This window comes from Hyla sarda, unplaced genomic scaffold (genome assembly GCF_029499605.1).
Source record: "Hyla sarda isolate aHylSar1 unplaced genomic scaffold, aHylSar1.hap1 scaffold_667, whole genome shotgun sequence".
NCBI lineage: Eukaryota > Metazoa > Chordata > Amphibia > Anura > Hylidae > Hyla > Hyla sarda.
This window is the reverse complement of record NW_026610683.1, coordinates 50655-66009: the sequence shown is the minus strand read 5'-3', so window position 1 is coordinate 66009 and position 15355 is coordinate 50655. Positions and strand designations below refer to the sequence as shown.

Sequence of the window (15355 nt, the reverse complement as noted above, 5' to 3'; positions counted from 1 at the left end):
CCATTAGGAGACCCCACAGGATCACCATTCACCAGGATCACCATTAGGAGACCACACAGGATCACCATTCACCAGGATCACCATTAGGAGACCACACAGGATCACCATTCACCAGGATCACCATTAGGAGACCACACAGGATCACTATTCACCAGGATCACGATAAGGAGACCACACAGGATCACTATAAGGAGACCACACAGGATCACCATTAGGAGACCACACAGGATCACCATTTACCAGGATCCCCATAAGGAGACCACACAGGATCACCATTCAACAGGATCCCCATAAGGAGACCACACCGGATCACCATTCACCAGGATCACCATAAGGAGACCACACAGGATCACCATTCACCAGGATCCCCATTAGGAGACCACACAGGATCACCATTCACCAGGATCACCATAAGGAGACCACACAGGATCAGCATTCACCAGGATCACCATAAGGAGACCCCACAGGATCAGCATTCACCAGGATCGCCATAAGGAGACCACACAGGATCACCACTCACCAGGATCCCCATAAGGAGACCACCAGGATCACCAAAATAAGACCACACAGCATCAACATTCACCAGGATTAACATTCACCAGGATCACCATAAGGAGACCAGACAGGATCACCATACACCAGGATCACCATTAGGAGACCACACAGGATCACCATTCACCAGGATCACCATAAAGAGACCACACAGGATCACCATTCACCAGGATCACCATTAGGAGACCACACAGGATCACCATTCACCAGGATCACCATTAGGAGACCACACAGGATCACCATTCACCAGGATCACCATTAGGAGACCATACAGGATCACCATTCACCAGGATCACCATTAGGAGACCACACAGGATCACCATTCACCAGGATCACAATTAGGAGACCACACAGGATCACCATACACCAGGATCACCATTAGGAGACCACACAGGATCACCATTCACCAGGATCACCATTAGGAGACCACACAGGATCACCATTCACCAGGATCACCATTAGGAGACCATACAGGATCACCATTCACCAGGATCACCATAGTGAAACCACACAGGATCACCATTCACCAGGATAACCATAAGGAGACCACACAGGATCACCATTCAGCAGGATCCCCATAAGGAGACCACACAGGATCACCATTCACCAGGATCACCATTAGGAGACCACACAGGATCACCATTCACCAGGATCGCCATAAGGAGACCACACAGGATCACCATTCACCAGGATCACCATTAGGAGACCACACAGGATCACCATACACCAGGATCACCATTAGGAGACCACACAGGATCACCATTCACCAGGATCACCATAATGAGACCCCACAGGAGCACCATTCACCAGGATAACCATAAGGAGACCACACAGGATCACCATTCACCAGGATCACCATTAGGAGACCACACAGGATCACCAAACACCAGGATCACCATTAGGAGACCACACAGGATCACCATTCACCAGGATCACCATAATGAGACCACACAGGATCACCAAACACCAGGATCACCATTAGGAGACCACACAGGATCACCATTCACCAAGATCACCATTAGGAGACCACACAGGATCACCATTCACCAGGATCACCATTAGGAGACCACACAGGATCACCATTCACCAGGATCACCATTAGGAGACCACACAGGATCACCATTCACCAGGATCACCATTAGGAGACCACACAGGATCACCATTCACCAGGATCACCATTAGGAGACCACACAGGATCACCATTCACCAAGATCACCATTAGGAGACCACACAGGATCACCATTCACCAGGATCACCATTAGGAGACCACACAGGATCACCATTCACCAGGATCACCATTAGGAGACCACACAGGATCACCATTCACCAGGATCAACATTAGGAGACCACACAGGATCACCATTCACCAGGATCAAGATTAGGAGACCACACAGGATCACCATTCACCAGGATCACCATAATGAAACCACACAGGATCACCATAAGGGGAAACCACACAGGACTAACATTCACCAGGAACACCATAAGGAGACCACACAGGATCACCATTCACCGGGACCACCATAAGGAGACCACACAGGATCACCATTCACCGGGATCATCATAAGAGGAGACCACACAAGATCAGAATTCACCAGGATCACAATAAGTGAAGACCACACAGGATCACCATTCACCGGGATCACCATAAGAGGAGACCACACAAGATCAGCATTCACCAGGATCACAATAAGTGAAGACCACACAGGATTAACATTCACCAGGATCATCCCAATAGTAGACTACGCAGGATTCAACAGGATCACCATAATGAGACCACACAGGATCACCATACACCAGGATCACCAATAAGGAGACCACACAGGATCACCATACACCAGGATCACCATAAGGAGACCACACAGGATCACCATAAGGAGACCACACAGGATCACCATTCACCAGGATCACCATAAGGAGACCACACAGGATCACCAATCACCAGGATCACCATTAGGAGACCACACAGGATCACCATTCACCAGGATCACCATTAGGAGACCACAAAGGATCACCATTCACCAGGATCACCATTAGGAGACCACACAGGATCACCATTCACCAGGATCACCATAATGAGACCACACAGGATCACCATTCAAAAGGATTACCATAAGGGGAGACTACACAGGATTAACATTCACCAGGAACACCATAAGGAGACCACACAGGATCACCATTCACTGGGATCACCATAAGAGGAGATCACACAAGATCAGCATTCACCAGGATCACAATAAGTGAAGACCACACAGGATTAACATTCACTAGGATCATCCCAATAGTAGACCACGCAGGAACACCATTCACCAAGATCACCCTAATAGGGGACCACACAGGATCACCATAAGGGAAGACCACACAGGATCTCCATTCACCAGGATCATCCTAACAGAGGACACAACACAGGAGCACCATTCACCAGGATCACAAGGGGAGACAACACAAGATCACCATTCACCAGGATCACCCTAAGGGGAGACCATACACAATCACCATTCAGCCCAGGATGGCACTAAGAGGAGAAGGATCACTCCAATGCATTGTAATGCAGTAAGATCATGTCCATAACTCAGTGACTCTGTATTTTGAGCCTTATAAGCAGCTGACTGGCATTGTGCTCTACACGTCAGATCCTCACACCTATCCCACTGGTTGTCAAGTAAATGTCCAACAAGTAAACGTTCAACATGATCTGTTCTGGAACTAGACACCATCTGTAGCCTCTAACACGTCCACCAACAAGATGCCACAGAGCGCACACTCCACCGCTGCTGGAGACGTCTGGTTGAAAACCTCAATCTACAGAGGATTCAATTAATCTACAGCGGATTCAATCTACAGCAGATTCAATCAATCTACAGCAGATTCAATCAATCTACAGAGGATTCAATCAATCTACAGCGGATTCAATCAATCTACAGAGGATTCAATCAATCTACAGCAGATTCAATCAATCTACAGCGGATTCAATCAATCTACAGCAGATTCAATCAATCTACAGAGGATTCAATCAATCTACAGCGGATTCAATCAATCTACAGAGGATTCAATCAATCTACAGCAGAGTCAATCAATCTACAGCGGATTCAATCAATCTACAGCGGATTCAATCAATCTACAGCGGATTCAATCAATCTACAGCGGATTCAATCAATCTACAGCGGATTCAATCAATCTACAGCGGATTCAATCAATCTACAGAGGATTCAATCAATCTACCGAGGATTCAATCAATCTACAGAGGATTCAATCAATCTACAGAGGATTCAATCAATCTACAGCGGATTCAATCAATCTACAGCGGATTCAATCAATCCACAGATGATTCAATCAATCCACAGAGGATTCAATCAATCCACAGAGGATTCAATCAATCTACAGCGGATTCAATCAATCTACAGCGGATTCAATCAATCTACAGCGGATTCAATCTATCTACAGCGGATTCAATCAATCTACAGCGGATTCAATCAATCTACAGCGGATTCAACCAATCTACAGCGGATTCAATCAATCTACAGCAGATTCAATCAATCTACAGCGGATTCAATCAATCTACAGCGGATTCAATCAATCCACAGCGGATTCAATCAATCTACAGAGGATTCAATCAATCTACAGAGGATTCAAGCAACCTCCTTTACCTGGTGATCCAGTGGGACATTCTGTTTCTCCTCCAGACAGTCCTGGGAATACAGAGGAAGGGGACTTCTCAGACTGGAGAAATCTAAAGGAAATAACAGATTGTCTATATGTGATGATCAGATGATGGGTAAAATATCTAAGGGACCCTCACACCTGGTCTCCTCTTACCTTGTGATGTGAGGGGCCGGTGATCCTCCATCATGACTATGTCCTGGTACAGATCCTTGTGTCCTTCTATATACTCCCACTCCTCCATGGAGAAATAGACCGCCACATCCTGACACCTTATAGGAACCTGACACACAATGATACCGTCATCACCTGATCCCTCCATTACATGTACCAGCAGGGTCACCTCTCCAGTCATCACCAGACCCCTCCATTACTGTATAATGTCCCAGCAGTGTCACCTCTCTAATCATCACCAGACCCCTCCATTACTGTATAATGTCCCAGCAGTGTCACCTCTCTAATCATCACTAGACCCCTCCATTACTGTATAATGTCCAAGCAGTGTCACCTCTCTAATCATCACCAGACCCCTCCATTACTGTATAATGTCCCAGCAGTGTCACCTCTCCAGTCATCACCAGACCCCTCCATTACTGTATAATGTCCCAGCAGTGTCACCTCTCCAGTCATCACCAGACCCCTCCATTACTGTATAATGTGCCAGCAGTGTCACCTCTCATCACCAGAGCCCTCCATTACTGTATAATGTCCCAGCAGTGTCACCTCTCATCACCAGACCCCTCCATTACTGTATAATGTCCCAGCAGTGTCACCTCTCCAGTCATCACCAGACCCCTCCATTACTGTATAATGTCCCAGCAGTGTCACCTCTCATCATCAGACCCCTCCATTACTTTATAAAGTCCCAGCCGTGTCACCTCTCCAGTCATCACCAGACCCCTCCATTACTGTATAATGTCCCAGCAGTGTCACCTCTCCAGTCATCATCAGACCCCTCCATTACTGTATAATGTCCCAGCAGTGTCACCTCTCCAGTCATCACCAGACCCTCCATTACTGTATAATGTCCCAGCAGTGTCACCTCTCTTATCACCACCAGACCCCTCCATTACTGTATAATGTCCCAGCAGTGTCACCTCTCATCATCAGACCCCTCCATTACTTTATAAAGTCCCAGCCGTGTCACCTCTCCAGTCATCACCAGACCCCTCCATTACTGTATAATGTCCCAGCAGTGTCACCTCTCCAGTCATCACCAGACCCCTCCATTACTGTATAATGTCCCAGCAGTGTCACCTCTCATCACCAGACCCCTCCATTACTGTATAATGTCCCAGCAGTGTCACCTCTCCAGTCATCATCAGACCCCTCCATTACTGTATATTGTCCCAACAGTGTCACCTCTCCAGTCATCACCAGACCCTCCATTACTGTATAATGTCCCAGCAGTGTCACCTCTCCAGTCATCACCAGACCCCTCCATTACTGTATAATGTCCCAGCAGTGTCACCTCTCTAATCATCACCAGACCCCTCCATTACTGTATAATGTCCCAGCAGGGTCACCTCTCCAGTCATCATCAGACCCCTCCATTACTGTATAATGTCCCAGCAGTGTCACCTCTCCAGTCATCACCAGACCCCTCCATTACTGTATAATGTCCCAGCAGTGTCACCTCTCCAGTCATCACCAGACCCCTCCATTACTGTATAATGTCCCAGCAGGGTCACCTCTCCAGTCATCACCAGACCCCTCCATTACTGTATAATGTCCCAGCAGTGTCACCTCTCCAGTCATCACCAGACCCCTCCATTACTGTATAATGTCCCAGCAGTGTCACCTCTCCAGCCATCACCAGACCCCTCCATTACTGTATAATGTCCCAGCAGTGTCACCTTTCCAGTCATCACCAGACCCCTCCATTACTGTATAATGTCCCAGCAGTGTCACCTCTCCAGTCATCACCAGACCCCTCCATTACTGTATAATGACCCAGTAGTGTCACCTCTCTAATCATCACCAGACCCCTCCATTACTGTATAATGACCCAGTAGTGTCACCTCTCCAGTCATCACCAGACCCCTCCATTACTGTATAATGTCCCAGCAGTGTCACCTCTCCAGTCATCACCAGACCCCTCCATTACTGTATAATGATCCAGCAGTGTCACCTCTCCAGTCATCACCAGACACCTCCATTACTGTATAATGTGCCAGCAGTGTCACCTATCATCTCCAGACCCCTCCATTACTGTATAATGTCCCAGCAGTGTCACCTCTCATCACCAGACCCCTCCATTACTGAATAATGTCCCAGCAGTGTCACCTCTCATCACCAGACCCCTCCATTACTGTATAATGTCCCAGCAGTGTCACCTCTCATCACCAGACCCCTCCATTACTGTAATGTCCCAGCAGTGTCACCTCTCCAGTCATCACCAGACCCCTCCATTACTGTATAATGTGACAGCAGTGTCACCTCTCATCACCAGAGCCCTCCATTACCGTATAATGTCCCAGCAGTGTCACCTCTCCAGTCATCACCAGACACCTCCATTACTGTATAATGTGACAGCAGTGTCACCTCTCATCACCAGACCCCTCCATTACTGTATAATGTCCCAGAAGTGTCACCTCTCCAGTCATCACCAGACCCCTCCATTACTGTATAATGTCCCAGCAGTGTCACCTCTCCAGTCATCACCAGACCCCTCCATTACTGTATAATGTCCCAGCAGTGTCACCTCTCTATTCATCACCAGACCCCTCCATTACTGTATAATGTCCCAGCAGTGTCACCTCTCCAGTCATCACCAGTCCCCTCCATTACTGTATAATGTCCCAGCAGTGTCACCTCTCCAGTCATCACCAGACCCCTCCATTACTGTATAATGTCCCAGCAGTGTCACCTCTCATCACCAGACCCCTCCATTACTGTATAATGTCCCAGCCATGTCACCTCTCCAGTCATCACCAGACCCCTCCAATACTGTATAATGTCCCAGCAGTGTCACCTCTCATTACCAGTCCCCTCCATTACAGTATAATGTCCCAGCAGTGTCACCTCTCATCACCAGACCCCTCTATTACTGTATAATGTCCCAGCAGTGTCACCTCTCCAGTCATCACCAGACCCCTCCATTACTGTACAATGTCCCAGCAGTGTCACCTCTCCAGTCATCACCAGACTCCTCCATTACTGTATAATGTCCCAGCAGTGTCACCTCTCCAGTCATCACCAGACCCCTCTATTACTGTATAATGTCCCAGCAGTGTCACCTCTCCAGTCATCACCAGACCCCTCCATTACTGTATAATGTCCCAGCAGTGTCACCTCTCATCACCAGACCCCTCCATTACTGTATAATGACCCAGCAGTGTCACCTCTCTAATCATCACCAGACCCCTCCATTACTGTATAATGACCCAGCAGTGTCACCTCTCCAGTCATCACCAGACTCCTCCATTACTGTATAATGTCCCAGCAGTGTCACCTCTCCAGTCATCACCAGACTCCTCTATTACTGTATAATGTCCCAGCAGTGTCACATCTCCAGTCATCACCAGACCCCTACATTACTGTATAATATCCCAGCAGGGTCACCTCTCATCACCAGACCCCTCCATTACTGTATAATGTCCCAGCAGTGTCACCTCTCTAATCATCACCAGACCCCTCCATTACTGTATAATGTCCCAGCAGTGTCACCTCTCCAGTCTTCACCAGACCCCTCCATTACTGTATAATGTCCCAGCAGTGTCACCTCTCATCACCAGACCCCTCCATTACTGTATAATGTCCCAGCAGTGTCACCTCTCTAATCATCACCAGACCCCTCCATTACTGTATAATGTCCCAGCAGTGTCACCTCTCCAGTCTTCACCAGACCCCTCCATTACTGTATAATGTCCCAGCAGTGTCACCTCTCATCACCAGACCCCTACATTACTGTATAATATCCCAGCAGGGTCACCTCTCATCACCAGACCCCTCCATTACTGTATAATGTCCCAGCAGTGTCACCTCTCTAATCATCACCAGACCCCTCCATTACTGTATAATGTCCCAGCAGTGTCACCTCTCCAGTCATCACCAGACCCCTCCATTACTGTATAATGTCCCAGCAGTGTCACCTCTCTAATCATCACCAGACCCCTCCATTACTGTATAATGTCCCAGCAGTGTCACCTCTCCAGTCATCACCAGACCCCTCCATTACTGTATAATGTCCCAGCAGTGTCACCTCTCCAGTCATCACCAGACCCCTCCATTACTGTATAATGTCCCAGCAGTGTCACCTCTCATCACCAGACCCCTCCATTACTGTATAATGTTCCAGCAGTGTCACCTCTCATCACCAGACCCCTCCATTACTGTATAATGTCCCAGCAGTGTCACCTCTCTAATCATCACCAGACCCCTCCATTACTGAATAATGTCCCAGCAGGGTCACCTCTCCAGTCATCACCAGACCCCTCTATTACTGTATAATGTCCCAGCAGTGTCACCTCTCTAGTCATCACCAGACCCCTCTATTACTGTATAATGTCCCAGCAGTGTCACATCTCCAGTCATCACCAGACCCCTACATTACTGTATAATATCCCAGCAGGGTCACCTCTCATCACCAGACCCCTCCATTACTGTATAATGTCCCAGCAGTGTCACCTCTCTAATCATCACCAGACCCCTCCATTACTGTATAATGTCCCAGCAGTGTCACCTCTCCAGTCATCACCAGACCCCTCCATTACTGTATAATGTGCCAGCAGTGTCACCTCTCATCACCAAACCCCTCCATTACTGTATAATGTCCCAGCAGTGTCACCTCTCCAGTCATCACCAGACCCCTCCATTACTGTATAATGTCCCAGCAGTGTCACCTCTCATCACCAGAGCCCTCCATTACTGTATAATGTTCCAGCAGTGTCACCTCTCATCACCAGAACCCTCCATTACTGTATAATGACCCAGCAGTGTCACCTCTCATCACCAGAGCCCTCCATTACTGTATAATGTTCCAGCAGTGTCACCTCTCATCACCAGACCCCTCCATTACTGTATAATAATCCAGCAGTGTCACCTCTCCAGTCATCACCAGACCCCTCCATTACTGTATAATGTCCCAGCAGTGTCACCTCTCCAGTCATCACCAGACCCCTCCATTACTGTATAATGTTCCAGCAGTGTCACCTCTCCAGTCATCACCAGACCCCTCCATTACTGTATAATGTCCGAGCAGTGTCACCTCTCTAGTCATCACCAGACCCCTCCATTACTGTATAATGTCCCAGCAGTGTCACCTCTCATCACCAGACCCCTCCATTACTGTATAATGTCCCAGCAGTGTCACCTCTCCAGTCATCAAACACCTCCATTACTATATAAATGTCCCAGCAGTGTCACCTCTCCAGTCATCACCAGACCCCTCCATTACTGTATAATGTCCCAGCAGTGTCACCTCTCTAATCATCACCAGACCCCTCCATTACTGTATAACGTCCAGCAGTGTCCCCTCTCCAGTCATCACCAGACCCCTCCATTACTGTATAATGATCCAGCAGTGTCACCTCTCCAGTCATCACCAGACCCCTCCATTACTGTATAATGTCCCAGCAGTGTCACCTCTCCAGTCATCACCAAACTCCTACATTACTATATAAATGTCCCAGCAGTGTCACCTCTCCAGTCATCACCAGACCCCTCCATTACTGTATAATGTTCCAGCAGTGTCACCTCTTCAATCATCACCAGACCCCTCCATTACTGTATAATGTTCCAGCAGTGTCACCTCTCCAGTCATCACCAGACCCCTCCATTACTGTATAATGTCCCAGCAGGGTCACCTCTCTAATCATCACCAGACCCCTCCATTACTGTATAATGTCCCAGCAGTGTCACCTCTTCAGTTATCACCAGACCCCTCCATTACTGTATAATGTCCCAGCAGTGTCACCTCTCATCACCAGACCCCTCCATTATTGTATAATGTCCCAGCAGTGTCACCTCTCATCACCAGACCCCTCCATTACTGTATAATGTCCCAGCAGTGTCACCTCTCATCACCAGACCCCTCCATTACTGTATAATGTCCCAGCAGTGTCACCTCTCATAACCAGACCCCTCCATTACTGTATAATGTCCAGCAGTGTCATCTCTCATCGCCAGACCCCTCCATTACTTTATAAAGTCCCAGCAGTGTCACCTCTCATCACCAGACCCCTCCATTACTGTATAATGTCCCAGCAGTGTCAACTCTCCAGTCATCACCAGACCCCTCCATTACTGTATAATGTCCCAGCAGTGTCACCTCTCCAGTCATCACCAGACCCCTCCATTACTGTATAATGTCCCAGCAGTGTCACCTCTCCAATCACCAGACCCCTCCATTACTGTATAATGTCCCAGCAGTGTCACCTCTCATCACCAGACCCCTCCATTACTGTATAATGTTCCAGCAGTGTCACCTCTCATCACCAGACCCCTCCATTACTGTATAATGTTCCAGCAGTGTCACCTCTCATCACCAGACCCCTCCATTACTGTATAATGTTCCAGCAGTGTCACCTCTCATCTCCAGACCCCTCCATTACTGTATAATTTCCCAGCAGTGTCACCTCTCCAGTCATCACCAGACCCCTTCATTACTGTATAATGTTCCAGCAGTGTCACCTCTCATCACCAGACCCCTACAATACTGTATAATGTTCCAGCAGTGTCACCTCTCATCACCAGACCCCTCCAATACTGTATAATGACCCAGCAGTGTCACCTCTCATCACCAGACCCCTCCATTACTGTATAATGTCCCAGCAGTGTCACCTCTCTAATCATCACCAGACTCCTCCATTACTGTATAATGTCCAAGCAGTGTCACCTCTCCAGTCATCACCAGACCCCTCCATTACTGTATAATGTCCCAGCAGTGTCACCTCTCCAGTCATCACCAGATCCCTCCATTACTGTATAATGTCCCAGCAGTGTCACCTCTCCAGTCATCATCAGACCCCTCCATTACTGTATAATGTCCCAGCAGTGTCACCTCTCCAGTCATCACCAGACCCCTCCATTACTGTATAATGTCCCAGCAGTGTCACCTCTCCAGTCATCACCAGACCCCTCCATTACTGTATAATGTCCCAGCAGTGTCACCTCTCCAGTCATCACCAGACCCCTCCATTACTGTATAATGTCCCAGCAGTGTCACCTTTCCAGTCATCACCAGACCCCTCCATTACTGTATAATGTCCCAGCAGGGTCACCTCTCTAATCATCACCAGACCCCTCCATTACTGTATAATGTCCCAGCAGGGTCACCTCTCCAGTCATCACCAGACCCCTCCATTACTGTATAATGTCCCAGCAGTGTCACCTCTCCAGTCATCACCAGACCCCTCCATTACTGTATAATGTCCCAGCAGTGTCACCTCTCTAATCATCACCAGACTCCTCCATTACTGTATAATGTCCAAGCAGTGTCACCTCTCCAGTCATCACCAGACCCCTCCATTACTGTATAATGTCCCAGCAGTGTCACCTCTCCAGTCATCACCAGACCCCTCCATTACTGTATAATGTCCCAGCAGTGTCACCTCTCATCACCAGACCCCTCCATTACTGTATAATGTCCCAGCAGTGTCACCTCTCCAGTCATCATCAGACCCCTCCATTACTGTATATTGTCCCAACAGTGTCACCTCTCCAGTCATCACCAGACCCTCCATTACTGTATAATGTCCCAGCAGTGTCACCTCTCCAGTCATCACCAGACCCCTCCATTACTGTATAATGTCCCAGCAGTGTCACCTCTCTAATCATCACCAGACCCCTCCATTACTGTATAATGTCCCAGCAGGGTCACCTCTCCAGTCATCATCAGACCCCTCCATTACTGTATAATGTCCCAGCAGTGTCACCTCTCCAGTCATCACCAGACCCCTCCATTACTGTATAATGTCCCAGCAGTGTCACCTCTCCAGTCATCACCAGACCCCTCCATTACTGTATAATGTCCCAGCAGGGTCACCTCTCCAGTCATCACCAGACCCCTCCATTACTGTATAATGTCCCAGCAGTGTCACCTCTCCAGTCATCACCAGACCCCTCCATTACTGTATAATGTCCCAGCAGTGTCACCTCTCCAGCCATCACCAGACCCCTCCATTACTGTATAATGTCCCAGCAGTGTCACCTTTCCAGTCATCACCAGACCCCTCCATTACTGTATAATGTCCCAGCAGTGTCACCTCTCCAGTCATCACCAGACCCCTCCATTACTGTATAATGACCCAGTAGTGTCACCTCTCTAATCATCACCAGACCCCTCCATTACTGTATAATGACCCAGTAGTGTCACCTCTCCAGTCATCACCAGACCCCTCCATTACTGTATAATGTCCCAGCCGTGTCACCTCTCCAGTCATCACCAGACCCCTCCATTACTGTATAATGATCCAGCAGTGTCACCTCTCCAGTCATCACCAGACCCCTCCATTACTGTATAATGTGCCAGCAGTGTCACCTATCATCTCCAGACCCCTCCATTACTGTATAATGTCCCAGCAGTGTCACCTCTCATCACCAGACCCCTCCATTACTGAATAATGTCCCAGCAGTGTCACCTCTCATCACCAGACCCCTCCATTACTGTATAATGTCCCAGCAGTGTCACCTCTCATCACCAGACCCCTCCATTACTGTAATGTCCCAGCAGTGTCACCTCTCCAGTCATCACCAGACCCCTCCATTACTGTATAATGTGACAGCAGTGTCACCTCTCATCACCAGAGCCCTCCATTACCGTATAATGTCCCAGCAGTGTCACCTCTCCAGTCATCACCAGACACCTCCATTACTGTATAATGTGACAGCAGTGTCACCTCTCATCACCAGACCCCTCCATTACTGTATAATGTCCCAGAAGTGTCACCTCTCCAGTCATCACCAGACCCCTCCATTACTGTATAATGTCCCAGCAGTGTCACCTCTCCAGTCATCACCAGACCCCTCCATTACTGTATAATGTCCCAGCAGTGTCACCTCTCTATTCATCACCAGACCCCTCCATTACTGTATAATGTCCCAGCAGTGTCACCTCTCCAGTCATCACCAGTCCCCTCCATTACTGTATAATGTCCCAGCAGTGTCACCTCTCCAGTCATCACCAGACCCCTCCATTACTGTATAATGTCCCAGCAGTGTCACCTCTCATCACCAGACCCCTCCATTACTGTATAATGTCCCAGCCATGTCACCTCTCCAGTCATCACCAGACCCCTCCAATACTGTATAATGTCCCAGCAGTGTCACCTCTCATTACCAGTCCCCTCCATTACAGTATAATGTCCCAGCAGTGTCACCTCTCATCACCAGACCCCTCCATTACTGTATAATGTCCCAGCAGTGTCACCTCTCCAGTCATCACCAGACCCCTCCATTACTGTACAATGTCCCAGCAGTGTCACCTCTCCAGTCATCACCAGACTCCTCCATTACTGTATAATGTCCCAGCAGTGTCACCTCTCCAGTCATCACCAGACCCCTCTATTACTGTATAATGTCCCAGCAGTGTCACCTCTCCAGTCATCACCAGACCCCTCCATTACTGTATAATGTCCCAGCAGTGTCACCTCTCATCACCAGACCCCTCCATTACTGTATAATGACCCAGCAGTGTCACCTCTCTAATCATCACCAGACCCCTCCATTACTGTATAATGACCCAGCAGTGTCACCTCTCCAGTCATCACCAGACTCCTCCATTACTGTATAATGTCCCAGCAGTGTCACCTCTCCAGTCATCACCAGACTCCTCTATTACTGTATAATGTCCCAGCAGTGTCACATCTCCAGTCATCACCAGACCCCTACATTACTGTATAATATCCCAGCAGGGTCACCTCTCATCACCAGACCCCTCCATTACTGTATAATGTCCCAGCAGTGTCACCTCTCTAATCATCACCAGACCCCTCCATTACTGTATAATGTCCCAGCAGTGTCACCTCTCCAGTCTTCACCAGACCCCTCCATTACTGTATAATGTCCCAGCAGTGTCACCTCTCATCACCAGACCCCTCCATTACTGTATAATGTCCCAGCAGTGTCACCTCTCTAATCATCACCAGACCCCTCCATTACTGTATAATGTCCCAGCAGTGTCACCTCTCCAGTCTTCACCAGACCCCTCCATTACTGTATAATGTCCCAGCAGTGTCACCTCTCATCACCAGACCCCTACATTACTGTATAATATCCCAGCAGGGTCACCTCTCATCACCAGACCCCTCCATTACTGTATAATGTCCCAGCAGTGTCACCTCTCTAATCATCACCAGACCCCTCCATTACTGTATAATGTCCCAGCAGTGTCACCTCTCCAGTCATCACCAGACCCCTCCATTACTGTATAATGTCCCAGCAGTGTCACCTCTCTATTCATCACCAGACCCCTCCATTACTGTATAATGTCCCAGCAGTGTCACCTCTCCAGTCATCACCAGACCCCTCCATTACTGTATAATGTCCCAGCAGTGTCACCTCTCCAGTCATCACCAGACCCCTCCATTACTGTATAATGTCCCAGCAGTGTCACCTCTCATCACCAGACCCCTCCATTACTGTATAATGTTCCAGCAGTGTCACCTCTCATCACCAGACCCCTCCATTACTGTATAATGTCCCAGCAGTGTCACCTCTCTAATCATCACCAGACCCCTCCATTACTGAATAATGTCCCAGCAGGGTCACCTCTCCAGTCATCACCAGACCCCTCTATTACTGTATAATGTCCCAGCAGTGTCACCTCTCTATTCATCACCAGACCCCTCCATTACTGTATAATGTCCCAGCAGTGTCACCTCTCCAGTCATCACCAGACCCCTACATTACTGTATAATATCCCAGCAGGGTCACCTCTCATCACCAGACCCCTCCATTACTGTATAATGTCCCAGCAGTGTCACCTCTCTAATCATCACCAGACCCCTCCATTACTGTATAATGTCCCAGCAGTGTCACCTCTCCAGTCATCACCAGACCCCTCCATTACTGTATAATGTGCCAGCAGTGTCACCTCTCATCACCAAACCCCTCCATTACTGTATAATGTCCCAGCAGTGTCACCTCTCCAGTCATCACCAGACCCCTCCATTACTGTATAATGTCCCAGCAGTGTCACCTC

General features: G+C 48.6%; 1 protein-coding gene across 2 annotated transcripts in view; it reads right to left on the bottom strand.

Moving 5' to 3' along the window:
• LOC130343135 (oocyte zinc finger protein XlCOF7.1-like) overlaps positions 1-15355 on the bottom strand; it is a 39785-nt gene that overhangs the window by 6896 nt on the left and 17534 nt on the right. For both annotated transcript variants that reach the window (XM_056554317.1, XM_056554316.1), the window contains 2 exons: positions 4369-4495; positions 4200-4282 (listed from right to left, as the gene is read on the bottom strand). In XM_056554317.1, coding sequence (XP_056410292.1) covers positions 4200-4282; positions 4369-4495 — 210 coding nt within the window. The remainder of the gene's footprint in view (positions 1-4199; positions 4283-4368; positions 4496-15355) is intronic.